Source organism: Papaver somniferum, chromosome 9 (genome assembly GCF_003573695.1).
Source record: "Papaver somniferum cultivar HN1 chromosome 9, ASM357369v1, whole genome shotgun sequence".
Classification (NCBI taxonomy): Eukaryota; Viridiplantae; Streptophyta; class Magnoliopsida; order Ranunculales; family Papaveraceae; genus Papaver; species Papaver somniferum.
The window spans coordinates 85,158,919-85,180,716 of NC_039366.1; the positions used below are offsets into that span (position 1 = coordinate 85,158,919).

The following is a 21,798-nucleotide window of genomic DNA, read 5'->3' on the forward strand; positions in this document are numbered from 1 at the left end:
TTTATAGTATATCGTCGTTTTGGGAAGCAACATTAAAACCCTAGACTCTCTTTGTTACTCAGTTTCTCTCTCTCTCTTTCAGCATCATCGTTTTGTTCCTCCGCCTTCTTCCTCCATTGAAGCACACCCTCGAAGTAGACTCTCTCTCTAAATCAGGTATGTAATATGAAACTTGTATTGTTTTCTAATTTGAAATCGGATAAGAAATCTGAATCTATTTTGGAGTTAGGGTTTTCTGATGTATATATGGGTTTTTGATTTGGATTTGATTGGTTTGTTTGACAGTAAATATGAGGCCAATCTTGATGAAAGGTCATGAGAGGCCTTTGACATTTCTCAAGTATAACAGAGAAGGTGATCTTCTCTTTTCATGTGCAAAAGATCACACGCCGACTGTCTGGTTTGCTGATAATGGTGAGCGATTGGGTACCTACAAAGGACATAACGGAGCCGTTTGGTGTTGTGATGTATCTAGTAAGTTCTGTTTAATTTTTTTTTTTTTTATTATTTATTTGTGATTGGTTTGGAAAGATGGGAAATATTATTTGCCAGTTGATGCTGTCTTTAATTGTTAAGCTTGACTGTCCTTAGGTATATCGCAAATTTGACAGCCGTTAGGTTGCTTTTTGTAATTTCTAAAAGCTACATACTTTAGGATGAGTATAGTTTCCTAGTTCACATGGCAAGTTAGTGTTTTTTTCGCTGACTTGATGCTTTTGAACCACCGCAGTAGCAGTCAGCCAGTTCTATTTTGGCAGTAACGTTGAAATAGGAATCTGGGTTTAAATATTTTGGATACTCCATTTCTATTCCCACGGTTGTTAAATAGCAGTCAAGTGCATGATTACTTTACCAGCTTCATTGCACCAAACTTTATCTGTGAAAATTAGCCTCAGAAGCAATTGCATATCCCAGTGCTGAATATCTATTTTGGCAATGTTTTTAAAAGCTGTTTTGAGGTGAGGGGTGTGAGAAACTGCCCAGTGACGTTAGATACTCAAAGTCTATTCTTTTAGATACTTGTTGGTACCAAGCTTAAGCTGCATTGTGACATGAGCTTCAAAATGGTTACATTTTCCTTATCTGCTTGGGGTTAACAACTCTTACACCACAGCATGCAACCCTTATGTCTGCTTTTACATGTTTACGTATTAGCTTGTGAACCACAGAGGAGTTAATGATTAAGTTTGGACTTCAGATGCAAAGCTGACGGATATATAAAGAGCTGCATACTGATTCATGCTTTGGTGACCTTTATATTAATTTTGTAGGAACGAAATTCTACTATGTAAGTACTGATATATGTCAATGTGATTCAGGGGACTGCAGGCGCCTTATTACAGGAAGTGCGGATCAGTCAGCAAAGCTGTGGGATGTTCAAACTGGAGCCGAGCTCTTCACCTTCAAATTTGATTCTCCAGCTAGAGCTGTAAATTTTGCAGTTGGGGATAAGCTTGCTGTGATCACTACGGATCCTTTCATGGAACTCACTTCGGCCATACATGTGAAAACGATTTCTAGTGATCCACATGAACGTGCGTATTTATTTTGATGGCTATTATTGTTTATCCTTCCTATATCTTCTATTCAATTATGTTGATGGCTTAAAGTTTAAATACCGGATGATCTGCCTTATGTTTCATTATATATGCACTTTATCCGCTTATATGATGACATTCTATTATTGCATGATACTGCTTCTATTGCTATGATACCTGTGTTTATAAGGAATAAAGCTTCAACTCTGCTTGAGTTGACTATGTATTTGCATTAAACTTGATTGTGCATGGACAACGATAATGTGTTTTAATTAATGGGCAGTCTGCTTCTAAGTCGTATAAAGTGTGATCTCAGCGACTACAGTATACATTCATTCATTCATTCATACACACATACATAGATAAGTAAAACATTTAGGAGATTACATCATTTGCTAAGTAAAGTATAAAATGAGCATAAACTTCATTTCATGAGGTATCGGCACATCATTGAGAAGTAAGAAAGTCAAAACTGAGCAGTATCAATGTTCTGATATAAGAGTACTGTGCAGTGTGGAAATAGAAATATAGGTTCTTTTCAATTTCTGTTACTTGATGCTTATGTAGACTTGCTACACTGTGGCATACTTTTTTGTTAAGTTGTTTTATTCTATCGTTTACCTGGCTTACTGGGTGTTTTTGTATGTCTTGTTCCTATTGTAATTTGTGCATTTTTTTTGTTGGGTTAAATTCGAAACCCGGGTCAAAATTTTCATTTTGTTCATAGTCAACCATTCTTTATCTCCTTCCCCCCACCCACCCACCACTCCCACTCCTTTTTAGGTTCTGATGTGCATTTAGATAGTTAGATGTATAGCATGGAAACTGACAAAGTGTATATTTGCAGAGACCGATGAATCTCTGCTTACGATTAAGGGACCCAAAGGAAGAATCCAGAATGCTGTGTGGGGACCCTTGAACAAGACTATAATCAGTGCTGGTGAAGATGTTGTCATCCGCATTTGGGATTCGGAGGTACGCACCCACACAAAAGTAGTATTAATGGAAGTGTGACTTGAAGTGCTAGAACTTGAGCAAGCTGATCTTATTGTGATGTGCGAGACATGCGGCTAGTGAAAAATCATTTTCAGTTACATCTATTACTTGTTTTGTGCTGTAGTATGTGCTTCTCGTACTTCTAAAAAGAGTGATAGATGCCTTATATTAAACACTACTATTGATTTGCAGACAGGAAAGCTGCTCAATGAATCAAGCAAAGAAATCGGTCATCAGAACACAGTTTCTTCACTATTTATGTCTGAAGATGGCTCGCACTTCCTAACTGGTTCTTTAGACAAATCTGCTAAAGTATTCACTTTATAAGCCCGCTCTCATCTCTGTAATACCTTTTATTTACTAGTGTATGTAAATCGTACTTTGTCCTTTTTTTTGTTGACAAGCTGTTTATTTCATGATTGTGTTAGCTTTGGGACTCGCGGACCTTGACACTTATCAAGACTTATGTGACGGAACGTCCAGTTAATGCTGTTGCAATGTCTCCACTGCTTGACCATGTATGTGCTCATGCAACATTAACATATTTTTGTTTGTTTACTGTGTTTCATGTGTATTATGGACTGTATAGTATGTGTGCTTATATTGTATGGCTGTATTGATCTAATTCAATGCAAATTTCTTGCAACCATGAAACTTGTGTCCGACGCACAATTACAGTGACCAAGTTGCCCACAATTTTTTTGGTATTCAAGTCCTTCAGAATCTTCAAAAATGCGTCTTTTATGTATCAGGATTCTATGTTCATTATTGAAATCCTTGGTATTGAGTTGTGCATGAAATGAAAATCATGATATAGGATCTGTCAACAGGTATAGTTTTAAATTAATCATGATATAGTTCTCAGTAATTTTGTTGACCTAATGTTTCTCTGCCCTTGATAGGTGGTTATTGGAGGTGGTCAAGATGCATCTTCCGTCACCACAACTGATCGTCGTGCTGGGAAGTTTGAGGCAAAATTCTTCCACAAGGTGGGCATTCTTCTTATCTAGTGAGCATTTTGCCTTCTATGCTTTTGTGATTGATAAACTTCATGGTATCTTCCTTCGATTTAGATTCTTCAAGAAGAAATTGGTGGTGTAAAAGGACATTTTGGTCCGATTAATGCGTTGGCATTTAACCCTGATGGAAGAAGGTACATTTATTCTTTTATCTTCATTATGGCATGCGAAGTTGTAAATTATTTCAATTTTCCAGTGAAATCTTACCTTGAAATCGATAAAAAAAAATGCTATAGAAACACCTATCATTTTGAATATAGGTGAAGATTTTCAAAACTTATTTAATTGGGAATCCATAATACAGTAATACCTCGATAAAGGAATCTTTCGAGGTAGCGAGATATCATTATTTTCGTTTCTTGGTTCTACCGGGACTTGAAAAAAATGTTATTATATAAACAAGGTTCTACTGTATTGCGAATTGGTACATTTTACGATTTTTATTTGTCCTTTTTTCTTCTAATTCAAATGGGATTCTGCGTCTTTTTTGCGAGTCCTTATTCTTTTATTATTCTCTGTGCTTCTGCAGTTTCACAAGTGGAGGAGAAGATGGTTATGTTAGGCTGCATCATTTTGATCAGGACTATTTCAATATCAAGATGTAGATCGTCATCCGTGGATCCATGTCGTCTTGTTTTGGTACTGGGAGTATCCCTCCCCTTTGAATTTTTGAATGTCTTTGTGTCCTATCTAAGATATTAGTTCTATGTAATATTAGCTGCATTTTAACTTGTGTGGATTTATAGATCTAGTTGACCTTTACAGGGCTGTGGTTAGACTTAGTGAAATTGGCAAGGGTGTGCCAAAGAATTGCCAGCCTTCTTGATAAAATTGGACTTAGACTTCAAAGAATTTATCTATCAACCGTCTAATTTGAAGGATCTGGGGAGAATTCCCAGGCATGACCTTATTCCTGTCATTAAGAATATTAACAATGGCTTGAGCATTACCTTCAGTGATATCCTGACTACTGCCAATCCTAAGACTGAACCCTAGCTTCAATAGGAGTTTGGACTTTGCAAAACTTCAGTGCAGCTACCTTTAAAATCAGCAGAATGTGCTACCAAAAAAAAAAAAGATAAAAAAATCGAGTCTTGGTTGGTTTTCCTGATTTTTCTTTTTTCCTTCTTAATCAGACCATATTAGATATTAATGTTTTGCTTGGTAGGATGAGCTACAAGTCTTGGAGTCGTTTTTTTTCCTAGTTTAATTGGCTCCCAAAAAACAATTAGGGGCCTCCCACTAGAGGACAAAAAAGGTCATTAAAACCTAATTTGAGTCATCCCTTAACCAAGATATTTTTAAATGGTTAAACTGCCCCTGAATGATTAGTATTAAAACTTGATCAAGTTAAGTTAATTAGTGGGGTTAGATCATGTTAGATTAAAATCAGATTTTAGAATCAATTTTATTTTATTTTTTTTGTGTGAGTTGAGAGGAAGAAGAAGAGGTTTTAGACGAAAAAATAGGGATTTTAGAAATGAGTAATTCAAGTAGGGGAAATGATGTTGGGAAGGTTCAAGCAACGAAGATGATTGTGTTGATGGTAAAATTATCTTAAATTCTCTCATGGATTGGATATATGTCACAACACAGAGAAAGAGTCGTCAATGTATTGATACCAAAAATGACGACTCAAACCTGCAACTTTTCCAGGTTATGAAAAATCGTCAGGGTAATATGATATACCCTGACGACTCTTAGCTTGGGTCAGAAAGAGTCGTTATTTTGTGTGTTTATACCAAGACGACTCTGAAATTTTTTGGGACAGAGAGGTTGTTTGTTTTTTGCGAGGGGTCGTTAACGTTTAAAAAAGGGTCGTTCATAGAGGATCGTCATAGGTTTCTATATTATGTTAACGACTCTAATCTAGGGTAAAAAAATATGAAAACCAGAAATATGGTCGTTATCTTGATCATCATATACCCTAACGATTTTTTATGGTCTCTACATGCATATGAAAAATCGTTAGGGTTTAGGCTTGTCGAATTGACGACCCTTTTACTGTAACTGAAATTTTTCGGGTGAATTTTTTTTTTCTTTTCTTGGAGTCGTTAATGGTGGAGAAGAGAAGAGTCGAGAGGGTGAGAGGGGAGGGAGTGATTTTTTTTGTTTAGAACTAGAAATGAATTGGGACTTAGGATTAAGGGTTAATAGGTTTTTAAGATTATTTTTTAGTGAAGGGTAAAATAGTATTTTCACAAAATTTTAGTACACCCCTGAAAAATTTGGGGTGCAAATAAAATGGAGGAGGCCCCTAATTGTTTTTTGGGGGCCCCAATTAAACAAGGTTTTTTTTTGTTGTCTTGGTTGCTACTCTGTTACCCTCTTCTCGTCTTCTGTGAAAGCCTTCCAACTGGCGAGCGATGCATAGAGTCTGTAACTCCGTTCGACTTCAACCTTCTTGCATGCTAAATATGTTGCGACTCCATAGTCTATGTAATATGAACAGTTCAGAAAATCTTAATACTATGAGGTAATGACATCTTAGTTGAACTGATAAAGCTAAGTAATCAACGGTGCTCATGATAAGATCAATAATAACGACAATGTAAATGCTACTAAGCTATCAAGAGACACAAAGGTTTACGTAGTTCGACTATCGTCTACGTCCACGGAGTAATGAGTGATGATTTTGTATTAAGTTGTGGTTGTTATAAAGATCTTAAATGCTTTCCAAAGTAATAAAGAAAACTCAAGTTGAAGTTAATACTTAAGTTCTAAACATTAAAGATGCATAAGCTTAAGACTAGATTTTCCTTCCTAAATTGAATGTCTTCAATTGTTGGTGAGGCTTTGTATTTATAGTACTTTAGCACCAAGAACATCTTCGCTGCCTGTATGTCTATCGAGAACTGATGTATCTTCCGTACATAACGTACCTTCGTTAACCGCATGTCTTCTCAAGCCGGGTTCTGCCACCTCAGCTCACCCATGTGCCCTCGAAGGCAACCTTTGGTCAAGTTGTACCTTTGTTCCCCGCGAGAGCCTTCGCCAGTCAGACAATGCCAGCTCATCTTTATCCACACGCCAAGGATTTGCTTTATTGCATTTAATGCTAATTAGATATGTTAACTGCCTTTGTCCCCTCGCCAGCTGCTACATTTTTAGGCTAGGATATAGCCTTTCATCTTCATCGCCGAGGTATGCCTCCTCGAGATAAGATAAAGTAAATCGAGAAGGAATCTGCTGCTTCTCAGCATATCGTGTATCGCTGGGGCTATTTTGCTATCTTGTACACATCCGCCAATATCGTGACAAGTGTATAAAGAATTATTGGTTCACAGTTTTCCTCTATTCGTTCGTATTCTACCAAGGGTAGGATGGGAAGAAAATCTCCTTTGATGTCGTATTTTTGCACGCACTATTTTGGTGGTCCCCACTTGTACTATATGCAATAACAGCTTTTTGAATATAGGGACAACCATAATTTTGGATTTTCCAGCTGTCTATAAGAAGAAGTTTTAAGGAAGAATTATCATTAACTTCCTCTCCTTTCTCTCATTGTCGCTCTCCCTTTTTGTTTCTTTCACAGAGATTTCTTTTTTCCTTTATCTTCTCCAACTGTTGATCTTCTTTCTCATCCTATTGGATTTTTAGTCTTGCTGCAACTCGATCTTCTCCATCAGGTTAGCGATGCTCATCTCTTTTTGTCTTTTCATTGTGTTGCCTTGTATTTTCTCTTTGGTTTTGCACCTGTTCTTGGATGATTCTTACTGATAATGCTTGCATGTTTCCAATTCGACTTTGGTTTTCTTTCTCATGCTGTTTTAGAAACTGGGTTGCTTTCAATTTGTATTATAACCATAATATTATCATGATCAATCTTACTTGTGATTTTGATCGTGATAATCAAACTAATCTTCATTGCTTTGATTGAGTAATTCTTTTGTGCCCCTTCTTGGTTGGTTGATTAACCCATGCCCAAGGTTTGTTTGCTCCGACTCAAACAAGTTTTGAACTTGCTGTTAGTTTCTCCTGATGTTGTTGATGAACTGTTTCTTCTGTTGGTGTCAGTAGTCATGAGACTTCCGAAGAAGCCTGCGCGCAAGGAGTCCAGATCTAGATCCGCTACTCAGCTACCTCCGCGTGTAGATCATCCGGATTCTACACCTTCTCCACCTCATGAGGTACATGAAGATGTTGAAACACATGAGGCTGTGGAGGAATACGAGGTTGAAGAGATTGTTGCTGAGAATCTCCCTCCTGCTCCGCCTCACTATGAGTTACGAAGGCTGCAGCTGAGTGACAAGGAAAGCTACCGAAGCTAGTCTCTTACTGAGATTTCCTAGACTTTTCGTCTGGATAGGTTCGAGATCTCCTTTGTTGATGGTTGTTGAGAGGTGATTTTAGGTTTGAGGTTCTACCCGTCCTAGCTAGCCAAATGACCTCACTTTACCAAGAATAGTAAGAGAGAGAATTGTCTTTCCATTGTACCTTGTCCTTCTTTATATAGACTTTCCAAAAGCTCCTTCCTTTTATGACATCATGCCATGTGTCCTAAACTTCTTTAATTACTACTAATGTCATTCCTTTTCTAATAAAACCTCCTTATTTCCTATTAATTCCTCCCTTGTCCTTTCCATCTAATAGACACTTTCTTGGTGGACTTGTGATTTAGTCCCGAAGTCCCCATGTCTCATGTTGGGTGTGCCTCCCCTTTGAGGGCACACTAGCCCGGCTAAGGGGTAATATTTTTCATGTATCAACAATGGTCCCAACGTTCTTACCGAGTCTCTGATTAGGGATTTTCCTTATGATGAGAACCATATGTTAATCAGCGTAGGCCAATTAGTCGCAGGTTTGCTTCTTCCTCTGTATAGTAGAAAAGACCCCTTATATTATAATGTCTTATCAGCTAGGGATGATCCGTTGAACATGACTCAGGTTCGAGGGGTGATGCAGTATACTGGAAACTTTTGACGTGTGTTTCGTGAGTGCTGGCTTCGTAGTAAGGAGAAGACATCTCTGAAGTCCTACGATCCTTTTGCTCCTTGGAGGTGTAATAAGGAGGACTTTACTCCTGTTAATTTTAATGCTACGCACGCTGATGCTATTCAGAAGAGCAACCTTCTTCCTTTGAGCGTGGGTCCACGCCACATTTATGTTACTATTAAGCAATTCTAGGAAGGTAACACCTTTCGTTTACTAGAGGAGATTCATAAGACTGGGCTTTTTGTTATCCCTTACTCTGTCAGGCTTCTCTTGCCCCATACTGATCGTCTTCACCTAGATCATGACAACTGTTGGGCACGTACTCCTCTTCGAGTGATTGGTCCTTGGGTTTACCACTGCTGATCCCAATGTTTCTCGTCCTGCTTCGTCTTTGCCTTCAAAGTATGTTCTTATTTGTTTTTAGTTCGTGCTTGAACTTGGTTTTGAAGTTTTGATGTTCTCACCCGTAGCCTGTCCTACTTCTTCTGATGGGACTGCTACTGGTTCCGTTGATAACTCCGTGGTTACTCGAAAAAGGAAGCGGGAAGCTTCTATTGAAGGCACGAAAGCTACGCCTGCGGAGGTAAGGATCACTACCCTACCTTAGCGTATATAGGTATTTTTCCCCTGATCCTTATCATGCCTAATTTGAATTTAGAAGTCTTCGAGGAAGAAGGGTAAGTTGAAGCCTGTCATTGATTTGGACGAGTCTGATGAAGATTCCAAGGCTGCTGGATAAGAGCTTGAAGATGTTGAGGATATTGAGGACACTACTGTTAGTCCGCCCTTAGATGATATTGAAGAGGATTTTACGAAGGATAGTCCTAGTCATGTTTGTGCTGATTTTGTAGGAGGTGATAACCTTCATGTTGAAGTTAATCCTTCGTCGGAGGGTCCAATACTTTCTCAGGTCTCCACTGCTCATATTCCATTGTCGAGAACTTTTACACCTTTTGTTTCCGTAGTGTGAATACCAATATTCTGCGGAGCACGTGTCACGATCTCAGTGGTCGCATACAAGATAACTGTGTATCCCTCGATATACAGAGGAATACGAGTGACAAAAGATACCTTCGTAGATCTACTTTATCTCGTCCCAAGAAAGGATGCCTCGACGACTAAGATGAAAGAAGTAAAAGCCTAGTCTATGGGGAGGCAGCTGGCGAAGTGACAAAGGTAGATGACATATCTAATCAACATTAAATGCACAAATCTCTTATATACACGCATAATCAAGGCACATGGAAAGAGATAATGTGGCGGAACCCAATTGGAAGAGGCTGGCGGTGAACGAAGGTACAATCTGTACTAAGGCTGGGAAGTCCCTGAAGGAACGTGGTCAGCTGAGGTGGCAGAATTCGACTGGAGAAAGCACGCGGCGAACAAAGGTACCATCTGTACTAAAGGTATATCAGGAAACGATGGACCCAGAGGTAGCAAAGATATACTTGGAGAAGAAGGGGCTATAAATACCAAGCTTCACCAACAAACTAAGGGCATTCAATACCTAGGAGAGAAGATCTAGTCTTAAGTTTATACCTCTTTAATGTTTAGAACTTAAGTATTCACTTCAACTTGAGTTCTATCTATTACTTTGGGAAGCATTTAAGATCTTTGTAACCACCATGACTTAATACAAAACAATCACTCATTACCCCGTAGACGTAGACGAAAGTCGAACCACGTAATCTCTTGTGTCTCATGATAACTTAGCAGCTTTTACATTATCTTTGTATTCTTAGTTGTTATTGTGATCTTGAGTATCTTTTACTACTTAGCATTATCAGTTCAACAGAGGCATCAATACTACTTAGTATCTGATTCTCTGAGCTATACACATTACGTAGACTACGGGAAAACAAGTAGTCACACGTAGGTACCCAGCCTTTTGCTTCTGTTACGACTGGTGCCATGATATTGTCTTATAAGGGTCCTTCGTCATCTCCTGCTACTTCGCAACATTTTGCTGGTTCATTTTCCAAGGGGATAGCTCCGGTTGTAAAGGCTAGAATCTCAGATTCTCAACCGAAGAAGAAGGTTGTGATTTCTTTAAACAAGTTTTCTTTCAATACTACTCCAACTTCCTTGGGAAGTGCTCAGTCGATCTCTACTTCCCCTCCTAGCAAAGTTGTTGGTCCACCTCCTTCATCACCTGATTGTACATATCTCGAAAATCTTCCCTCCGCTAGAGATATGGACTTAGGTGGTGTTCCAAGCAATGCGTCTGCTTCTATGCCCAATTCTTCCACCATGCCGACTTTTCATCGTAGTGACAATCAAGCTCTTGTGTCCCATGCTCATGTTCAAGCGAGTGGTGGGGTATCTGCTATTCATAAGAAAGGTAAGTTACCCAAGAATTTGAGCCTCGGGAGTTCTGACGATGCTATTATTGAAGTTATCCTGAGAGATTCGAAGGGCCCTTTTGCTGCTGAGGTTTTTCCTCAACAGTTGGACAGTTATTTGGAGATAGCTTTTAGTTCGGACGCTTTGATGGCTCAGTACCAGATGACCAAGGATTTATTCCTCGATCCAGACTGTCTTCGTTCTTGTCAGAGCCTTGGTGAAATTTGTAGAGGCAGTATTCAGAATATGGAAACTTTTATGGATATCTATGTTTATTTCCTTCCTCGCCTCTCCATATTCAGGATATGAATTTCCTTTCCCTTATCTTTTCTCCTCGCTTTAAGACTTCTTTTATGCTTACATCATGTTTTTCGCATCTTAGAAAACAATTGATGTTGGTTGCACTCAATTGAGTGCTCTTCTTGAGCGTGCATGTCAGGACTATGCCTTTATCAGCGCTCAGCGATCTGGTTCCGGTGATGCTGCTTCATCTGCTAAGGTACCCTTGCTGGAGAACGAGCTAAAAAAGACTCAAAGGTCCTTAGAGGCTTGCTTATTGGACAAGGCTAATGATGGTTTAAAGATTGCTGAGGAAGGACGCAAATAGGGTGATACTTCCCTATCTTCTGAATCCTCCAAAGTCATAGGTTCGCCCTTCTTTCACCTTAGTTGTTTTGTTTCTTATTTCTTCTTGTTGTCGCGTTCTGAGAATGCCTACGCCTGATCAGTAGGTAGTCTTGGTGAACTCCAACATCTTCGGGAGCAAGTGGCCAAGTTGACCTTCGATGTGGGTACTATCAAAAGAAATATGATAGGTTAATGAATGTAACTGTTCATAATGCGATTCAACTTTCCCTTGAGTCTGCCCATAACTCAGATCTTGTAAAGGAGATGTCACGTCTGCGTAAAGATTATGATGAAACCCTTTGATGGAAAGAGAACCTTGTATTGAAGCAAAAATACGATATCGCTTTGCTGAAAAAACATCTCTCCGCCTAAGAGATTATCCGTAAAAAGTACCATTCTGATTTCGAGGATGCCTGCGCTTCCTTAGCTAAGGTGACTGCTGAGCGTAATGTGTTTTCTTTAGAAATCTGATGAATCTGTTGTATGTGAGGAGGAATAAGGGAAAAATAAATGAAGGGCAGATACGCTGGGTTGGTCCCTTGGGCGGCAAGGATAATAAATAGGCTTGAATCGCATGCTGAAAGTACACTTGTTACGGGGAAGATGATCATCTTCATCAGGTTACTCAAGATAATACTGAAAACATATGGATTGTGAATTTAACTCAGAAGTCATGCTCATGTTGTACTTGGCAACTTATTGGTTTACCATGTGAACATGTTGTAATTGTCATACTTCCTTTAAGAGATCCATGGATTGAGTAAGTACATTTTGATTTAAGTGTTTATTACTTTGTGCAGTAGCCTAGCTAGCTTATAATATGATTCCATATGGTTTGCAGGTGGTGTACTGATTACCACAAATTAAGTATGTTTATTCATGGTTTATCCATCCTATGGAAACTCAAATTGATTGAGAGTGGGACAAGTCGAAGGTAAAAAATTTATGCAAATGAACTTATTTAACAAAAAAATCTTAATATGCAACTAAACATTCTTGATTTAAAAATTTTGTATGTTGGAAACGCATAAGGTTGAGAAAAAATTTACAAAGGAAAATTAGTAGACCCAAACTGAAAAGAATTAGAGATAGAAATGAAAATGAAACGTTAGTCGAGTCACGTTAAACACCGCAGATCATGTGGCTTGACTGGACACTATTCAACTACTTGTGCTCATAGGAAAGAATTGGCAAAGGCTGGAGTTGGGTAGAAAGGCAATAAGAGAAGGCCTCTACCTAAAAATAAGGTCAAACTTTGGTGTTCTTTTTCCTTTGATTTTTGTATATTAATTCATTATATTACTTGCAGGACTTCCTACACATGCAACTGATGAGGAGACAACAACTTCTTGTGACCCCCCAGTTGTTAGCTTGATGAAGAAGAAAGCAAAGAAGAAGAACAATAATCTTGTTTCAACACCAACAGAAACACCAACTATAGATGATGTTTAAACACTAATTGTGGGCACAAATTCAGCACGAGCACCAAAACGAAGAGCTTCTTCAAAGTCTACCAGGGGTAACGAACTAGTACTGGTCAACTACCACCAAGTATATCTTCATATCAAGTAATAAATGTGTGTTGTTTTTTCTTTTACAATGTCCGTAGTTAACTTTTCTTATGTTGCAGGGATACCAGTACAACCTAGGACACCTTTCATATCTGGATCTAAGAATACTACAATGGGGAGAGGTGGATTAAGTGCTATTAGGGGAGGATCTGTTGCTGCTAGAGGTGGACCAAGTATTGCTAGATGAGGATCTGTTGCTGACAGATACAAACTAACTGATGCTAGAGGAGGACCTGCTGCTGCTAGAGGTGGAATAAGTGTTACAAGGGTGGTTTTGTTGCTGCTAGGGGTGGAAAAAAATGTTGTCAATACACACAACTCGATTACCTATAGAGAGATTCAAACATCATCCACAACAATGGACAACTACATGCATGTTCAGGGGCATTTTCCTTGTTAAACTGAAAGTGCATCAAGTCGAATTCAACAAATTTTCACACCAAAACTGGTCCCAACAAGGAAACAGTGTTTCGTGGAATCCGTTTTCAACCCGTCAGATGAAGATATTTAGTATGTTTTACAATTTATTTCACTCAAGAACAAAATTATATTTTGAAACGAAATGTAAGTTTTGTTATTGTTAACTACTTTGGAACACAAATTCAACAGATAATACAGTTATTGCATTATTTATAAATTTCAGTCATAATAATTTGTTTGCAAGGATATTAGGACTTATGATCAATGATCATAAAGAAAATAGAGCTACTGGAAGTGGGGAACGGGAAGAAAAAGATCAATGATCATAAAGGACTGTTTGGTCTGACGTTGTGGGTGGTTATATTTGTAAGGGTAAGATGGTCATTCAAATTAAATAATTAGCGTAATCCGTATGTGTGTAAGTCGCACACGTCAAACTTAACTGGTCATGGATGGAAAGTTACCCGGAAGGGGTATGTTAGAGCATATCTCGGTTGAACTCACCAAGCGTTGGTATGTCAAGTTTGGTTGTCATATTTTAATGTGCCAAAACTCATCTAAAGTCGCTTGATTATATACTAGAGTCGACTTCGTTTAGGTTAGACTAGAAAGTCTAGGAATGTTGAGACATACAAGTATAACTCCAAAGACCTGAAGAATGTGAAGAAGAAGTGAACTACAACGACAAAATCATCCTTCCTCTTGAGGTTAATTAGTAATATTGACTTGAACTGTTTCATTCCTAACGAATGTTTCAAGTCGTGTTATATTGAAAACATAACTGCGATGCCGTACATATTGTACATATTGTATGATACTCTAGTGATGTGACATGGTCATATTTGTATGATAATAGTATTATGGAATTAGACTATGAAGTATAACGCTTATCTTTTGAACTTCGTAGATATGACATCGACATAATCTTGTATATACTGTTATGATTATATGAATGGGTTATGGTGAAAATTTCATCCTATGAAACAATGTTTTAAATTTGTTTAAAAGAAGTACATTCATGAACTTGTTTTATGAATCGAAAGGGAAATCGTTAGGCTTATTGGTACGGCTATTCATTGCAAATCTTTGGATTACCAATATGTGTGAGATGGTAGAACCGATCGTAACTTTATTATGTATCTTGGTATAACTAATCACAGTGCCTGACTTATAATTTGGTATGACTAGTTTTGAGTAATTGGTGTAACCGATCCTAAGTAATCACCATGAGATGGTATGACCGATATTTGTAATTGGTGTGACCGATCCTAGTAATTGGTGTAAACGATCCTAGTAATTGGTGTGATTGATCACAGTATATTATGTAATCGATCCTTGTAATTGGTAACCGAACCTGGTAATTGGTTTAACCGATTCTGGTAACTGGTGTGACCGATCACAAGCAATACCTTGGAATATGGTAACCGGTCCTGGTAACTTGTGCGACCGATCACAAGTATTTCCATATTGAGGTATAACCGACCCTAGTGATTTGTAATAATAATTGAACCCATGTATGTGACTTGATATTTGATCAATCACATAGTTATCTTGGAATACAGGTCAACCAATAATAAATTTGTTTGGAAGTGTGGTATAACCGATTCCAAGAATGTAAATCCATGTAAATATGAATAAGGATTTACAGTGAAGAGATGTCAACATACTTTGAACACGTATAATAACTCGTATCATTTATTGTTCAAAGATATTCCTCAGTACTCAAGGAAATCCTGTGCCGAAATAAATTGGAAATCTTTTAATTAAGGTTTTTGGTTTTATATGCTTTAATTACCAGCAATTAAATGCATATATCTAGAGAATAAAAATTAGTAATGTGCATTTACTAATTGGAGATTTTCTATTGAGAGATTTCGGAAATTTTGGGCAGGCATTTATTGGAATTAGGAAAACCGATTTTAGCATTCATTGCATATCTTGAGAAAATTTTCGGTTTTGGAAATTCCTTGGTGTCTAAACATCCTTGGTATATAAATACCTAAGTTTGCATTTCTAGCAAAGTATCCCAAGAGCCAGACAAACTTCAAATTCGTCTAATCGGAGAGGAAAGTATACTAATTAGGTGAAATCTCTTACGACCGCTCGTTTAAAGACTTCTATGGGATCAAGAAGCTCTACGAGTACCGTTGGTAGGAAACTAGATAATTGCAGTGTTATTAGTTTTCGATTGATTTGATTGACTTACGGTTGTTAAAACTTTGATTGCACCTAGTTTGTTTATTCTTGAGAATCTTCTCTTCTGATATAAGATTCACTCAAACTAGATCGAAGTATCGGTGGGATCTTTAGAACTGTTTGTAGATCTAAAGACATCTTGTGATAATCCATTGTTAACATACTCCGATCTGTGTGTGATTGATCACAAGAGATTCAAGTGGTTTTGCGCAGGTTTTTATTGAAGATTAAAGAAGATTTGAAGACGAAGAAGATTTCTTATTTATTTCTCATATCTTTGTGTGTACACAAACCTTGATCGACTGGGATCCAACTAGAATCGGATTTATTCGATTTATTATTGCGTAGGATCAACATCACTTTATAGTTTCTTGTTGGAATCTATATTGATTGATTGCGAATGTAAACTTAACTGCTTTTGTAGTTATTGGATAGATTGATCTAACCAACCAAAGAAGTTTATTAGATTGAACGGAAGAGACTTTGCATATGAATTGAGATATCTTTATCTTGAAAGAATCAAAAGAGTTGTTACAAAACATATTTATTGTTCCTTTACTGTTTGGAATACGATCCAAAGGAATTGTTCCAGTGCGTGCACTCAGCGAAGTCGGAAGGCGCAGGGATACTGAGGAAACTAAGTGAACTATGGGTAGTATCTTGGTCTCAACTATACTAAGGTTGTGTAGATTTTGTATAACGGCTTAATACTAAGAGTATTCAATTCCGGACTAAGTCCCGGGGTTTTTCTGCACTTACAGTTTTCCTCGTTAACAAAATCTTGTTGTGTCTTTTATTTTTCTATTTCTGCAATTATAATTGTTTATTATAATTAAAAGTAAAATACACAAACGTTAACGCTGCATTACTTGATAGTGATCTATAGAGTTTGGTTAAGTCTGAACCTATTAGTAACATACTTTGTTGTCGTATTGTCTCGATCTTGTATCTATAGTCAATCAGATAAGTTATCTTGTTGTTGTATTGTCTCGATCTCGTATACATAGACAATCATACGAAGTGTGAATCGATTAGTTGTATCGTCTCGACTTTGTCCATATACGATCACTTTCGTTAGAGAACTTACAGGTTGAAACAAAAAGATTGTGGTGTATTTGGGTACCCTCGTCTTTTCAAGGTACATAATGCAATACAGTAAAACCTTTGTATAAGAATATCCTAGGGACCACAAAAAAATATTATTATATGGAGGCTAATCTTATATGGAGGTCTGATTTGAACAGATGAGGATTTTCACATACATCACGATTATCATATCGAAAATTGACAAATGAGATCAAATGAGTATGAAGATATTTGTATTAAGTTGTGCACGAAAAATCAAAAAATTCATTTTGAAGCAAAACGAACTTGTAATATGATTACAAGAATCTCTTCATCTTAAACTTTGATGTATGACAAGTGCTATATATTTAAATTATGATGTCAATTATTCTTATATGGAGGTAGGTTCCTTAAAATGGGACCAGAAAAATTTATGACTTATTCCAATATGAAGATTATTCTTAAATATAACCGGCCCAAATCGGGACCGTAAATTTTTATTCTTATACGGAGTTTATTCCTATATGGTCTTCCAGAGAGGTTTTATTGTAGTCGTCCCATTTTTTTTTTGTGTAGCCCGTAAGTGTGTAAGTCGCACGCGTTGAACTTAACTGGTCATGGACGGAAAGTTACCCGGAAGGGGCACATAATGCAATACCCGTCGAATTTTTATATTTTGTTGTTAATTTCTTTTTGTAGTTACTCGCATTGGCTTTTTAAGAAATAACTATAAGTTACTCACTATAAGAAAAGAACTGTAAGAAAAGAAGAAAAACACAACTACTTAGGAGCTAGCTGCATTGTGGATCATTGTTAAGAGTTGGATTCACGGTTTTTCTAGAGGCAAGTTGATCAAGTGAAGAAAATGCTACCCAGAAAGGAGGTAAGAAGAATGGATCAAGCATGAAGTTTATCTAAGAGGTACATGAAGTATCTCCACACTGGTATAAACGTAAGAATCCTAATGCAGTGATAAATATGATCAAACTGCAGATCTTTAATTGGGTCTCGAATGTTAAATGTTTCGATGGAATTCTCGTTGATGATGTTATCATTAGCTGGAATGAGAGATTTTTTATCCTCCTTGACTGCTTAGTGTTTATTCTTGTTGTAGGGGTGTTGAGAGTTTGTTCTCCTCTCTGTTTGCATATTTTTTCGGCTGTTGTTTTTTGTAGTCTCTGGTCGTTTCTTTCCCTTAAGGTGCTTGGTATTCTTTTCTTTTGTCTTGGAGGTTTGTTTGCTCTTATCAGCATCCTTGCGTCATTGTTGTTGGGGAGTTGAGAGTCTGGTCTCTTCTCTGTTTGTGTGCTGCACTCAAAATTCACAGTTTTTTCAATATATTCTTCTTTTTATTGAGCCAAAAAAAGAAAAAAAATGTGTACAAACATCGTCTATGAAGCTAAGGAAAGTTTACCTTTTCTATGTGTTAGGGAAAATTTAAGATTAAATTGGGTTTATGCTTGTTTAACTTTTATGGTTTGTGATAGAAATACCCTCTATACTTACCTTCATGCATGGTATATATTTCATTTTAGAATCTCGTGAAATTTCATCTGATCTATATTAATAGGTAAGCTTGGTAACTAAGCCATTCCTTGTTTGATTATCTTCATATTATGTTTTGTTAGTTATGTATGCGTTGGGTTATGCTTTCATCTGTATTGGTGGTTTGTGTTAATACTAGGTTGACGATCTGGCTGTGTGTATTTTTGTACTTCTTAGACTATATGTATGTGGATGTGATATGATGCTATGAGTTGGTGCTACCATGTTGTGTTGATGGAATGGTGTATGAAATCTTAAGATTTTATATTAAATTCATTTATTAGCAGCTTAGCAAAATTCAGTAGGCAAGTGAATGCTAGACTTACAAGGCCTGATCTGGATTTAGGCATAGTGAATTACTTAAAGTCTATGGTTGAGAGTCATTGCATCCAGCAAAGACCGTAATGTGTACAAATTGGGATACTTCAACATTGCTGAAAACGAAGCTGAGGAAGAGCATTAGTTTGTTTTACTTGTTAAATCTTTCTGCTAGTTTTATAATATCTTTGGAGAAAGAGAAACCTCATACCAGTTTTAGATTTCAGAGTAGTGCCGTGAATTGGTGAACACAAGTGTCTTTTTCTTTTTTGGTACCAAAAATTTCAAGGATTAATGTTATGGCTTGTTAAAATCTTGCCTTGTGTTTCTTTTGTTATTTGCAAATGTTGTATGTGCGTCATGCTTTCCCACCTAAAATCACACGGTCAATCCCACCGATGACCGTGACTTGAGGTTTTTCTTGACTTTTCCGGGTTTCCATATTGTATCTTACTTGGTCACCCTAATGCAACTCTATTTGATTTCTGATTGGCAAGGGGTTAGGAAGAGGGACCATGTCATCCCTTTGATCATCAAGAAGAGGAAGGTCGAGCGTAGATTTTATTGTTGCCAACGATGTAGCTGACCATTGATTTGAGCAGACTTCCCATATCAATGCAAGTCACTCGATATTACCCTTTAATTATTTTTTTTATTTTTTTGAGATCAACCACTAATTATATTGCTTCTTTAGAAGCAATTCCTTGATGACCCACCACATAGGCTAATTGAGTGCCTGTTTAGGCCGGAGGTTCATAGTAAACAAGAGGTGGAAAACTACATTTTCCAGGAAAACGAGTTACACGGTAAGAGTATTTTCGGTCTACTGTGCTCGACTGTCCTAGGTGTTTTTCCAGATTCCCAGTTGGAGAGTGCATGGCATGCTTCTTAATTCAAAGATTTGGATAGTGCACCTGATATTTACGTATTGAGGCTGTGAGTATCCCTCAAACAAGTTGAATGCTAATTGTAGAAATTCATGAAAGTCCAACGAGTCTAAGCTTGATCTCTTTTTTACAGGCTTATGATCAGGGTGGTGAGCATCTGTATGTAGGCCCAATTCACTTTGTTGCTTAGGTTCAGCCGAATTGCTTATCCACATTTTCTGATATTATCGTAATTAGTATGTAACCCGTGCAACACACGGGGTCAGATGGGTTTGTTCCGGAGTCGTGGCGACACATCTAAATATCCAAAAAGAAAAAAGATTCTTGATTAATTAGTATGATTATTTTTAATGGGTAGAGAAATTTGATAGGCTTCGATCATCCAATGTATGAACTTTTTTATCAGTTTTATTGTATGTTTGCTAGCTAAATTAGATTTTTTCTTTTAATTATATGGAATGATTTATCAGCTAAAATAGAACATGAAATTGAGGGATACTTTTTCTAATTGGGAGATATAACTTATTATCCTCATCCAATATTGTTTGTTAAGGGGTGTTTTTTGGGGCGGAAATACAAAAATACTCTTTGGGTTAATTAAAAACATTATAAAAAGACTATAGTGCCCTTCCCACAAAATAAAATCTTAAAATCAAAAACCAAAATATCCCCCATTTTCTCCTTCAGTTTTCGACACTCTTTTTAGGTTAGGGTTTCAATTTTTTTTTCTTCGTTCTTCATCGTTCACATGAACTCATCGTCGATTCAAAAATATCTTCGTCGATTACCCGAATCTATAACCATGCCTCCATGAAAGAAACCCAATCCCAATCTACAATCAAAATAAAAATCAGTAGCTCAACAGAAACAAGAACAAAGGCTTGCTCGGATTGTGCTTGAGGAAGAAGAAGAGGATTCGGATCATCAAACTCTCGAAGAAATGGCTTATGTGAGAAGGTATGTGATTCTGAAACGTTTTATAAGTCTTTTAATCAATTTAAAGCAGTGGGTTTAGGTTAGAATTGTGAACCCTAACTCAAATAGTTGAGTTACAGTCAATTCCGACATTGAAATTAGTATGAATACAATGCCGGTAATGTGTTACGGTATTGAATTTCGTATGAATACCATGTCGGTACTGTGTTTCGACATTGAATTTAGTACGAATACTATGCCGGCTAAAAAACTAAAATCACCTAAAACTGAATGTTTATTCCCGGCATCGGGTTACGGCATTGTTTTAAAATTTACGTTTATGCCGGCAGTGCTCTTTTGGTATACAAGAATAACCTAAGACTACCGACATCGTCCACATTTATTCATCCATGCCGGAATTATGTCCCGGCGTGGTCAAGTTGTCGATAGACAATGCCGCTTTTCTGTCTCGGGATGGACGTTTTTCGTTAAGCATTGCCGGCACATGTGTTTCAATGTCGTTATTCAACATATCTATGTCAGCATCAGATATGATTGTTAGTTGTTTATTTATTTCGATATCTTTTGATGGAGCTAAAGCAAGGAATCTAATAAAGGAAAAACTAAATATGTTGGCGTTAAGAAAAGAAAGAAGAATGTTCTTGCCACTCCCGAGTATCTTCTAAAAAGACGAGGTTACCCAAATACACCACAATCTTTTACTTATCCACCTATAAGTCCACTTACCGAAAGTGATCGTTTATGGACAAAGTCGAGACAATTCAACAAATCGGTATTCACATTTTGTGTGATTGTCTATGGATACGAGATCGAGACAATACGACTACCAAAGTGTGGTACTTGATAATAGGTCCGGACTTAACCAAACTCTATAGGATATCACTATCAAGTATGTCGGAGTTAACGTTTGTGTAATTTACTTTAAATTATATAAACAAATATAATTGCGGAAAATAAAAGTAAATCACACAGCAAGATTTTGTTAACGAGGAAAACTGCAAATGCAGAAAAATCCCGGGACCTAGTCCAGAATTGAATACTCTCAGAATTAAGCCGCTATACAAAATCTAAACCAACTTCGTATAGTTGAGACCAATCAACTATCCATAGTTCACTTAGTTTCCTCAGTATCCCTGTGCTTCCGACTTCGATGAGTGCACGCACTGGAACAATTCCTTTGGATCGTATTCCAAACAGTAAAGGTGAAAAAGTGGGGGGTCGAACAACCATACCCAATATTTCGCTTAGCAATATGTATGGACAAACTCCAATATACTTTTAAGAGAATCAACTAGACAGTCAAAATCAATCTTAATAAAAGTATATCAAAGAGTTATATCTCACTTTCTCGATTCAATACTTAATCAAGCAAATAGAAATCTGCGAGTCGAATTAAATACAA

General features: G+C 37.2%; 1 protein-coding gene across 1 annotated transcript; it reads left to right on the forward strand.

Annotated features, from left to right (window-relative positions):
- Positions 1–16: 16 nt before the first annotated feature.
- LOC113313432 (eukaryotic translation initiation factor 3 subunit I-like) lies at positions 17–4,434 on the forward strand. The gene is made up of 9 exons (XM_026562200.1): positions 17–156; positions 286–474; positions 1,320–1,535; positions 2,386–2,513; positions 2,727–2,846; positions 2,963–3,052; positions 3,437–3,523; positions 3,608–3,687; positions 4,083–4,434. The coding sequence occupies exons 2-9, from the start codon at positions 291–293 to the stop codon at positions 4,156–4,158; spliced, it is 981 nt and encodes a 326-aa protein (XP_026417985.1). The 5' UTR covers positions 17–156; positions 286–290; the 3' UTR covers positions 4,159–4,434.
- Positions 4,435–21,798: the final 17,364 nt, after the last annotated feature.

Excerpts from the sequence above, each read along its gene's own strand:
- LOC113313432 (XM_026562200.1), top strand. The coding sequence starts at position 291 with ATGAGGCCAATCTTGATGAAAGGTCATGAGAGGCCTTTGACATTTCTC. Across the intron at positions 2,514-2,726 it reads TCCGCATTTGGGATTCGGAG|ACAGGAAAGCTGCTCAATGA; the intron begins GTACGCACCCAC and ends ATTGATTTGCAG. Across the intron at positions 3,053-3,436 it reads TGTCTCCACTGCTTGACCAT|GTGGTTATTGGAGGTGGTCA; the intron begins GTATGTGCTCAT and ends TGCCCTTGATAG.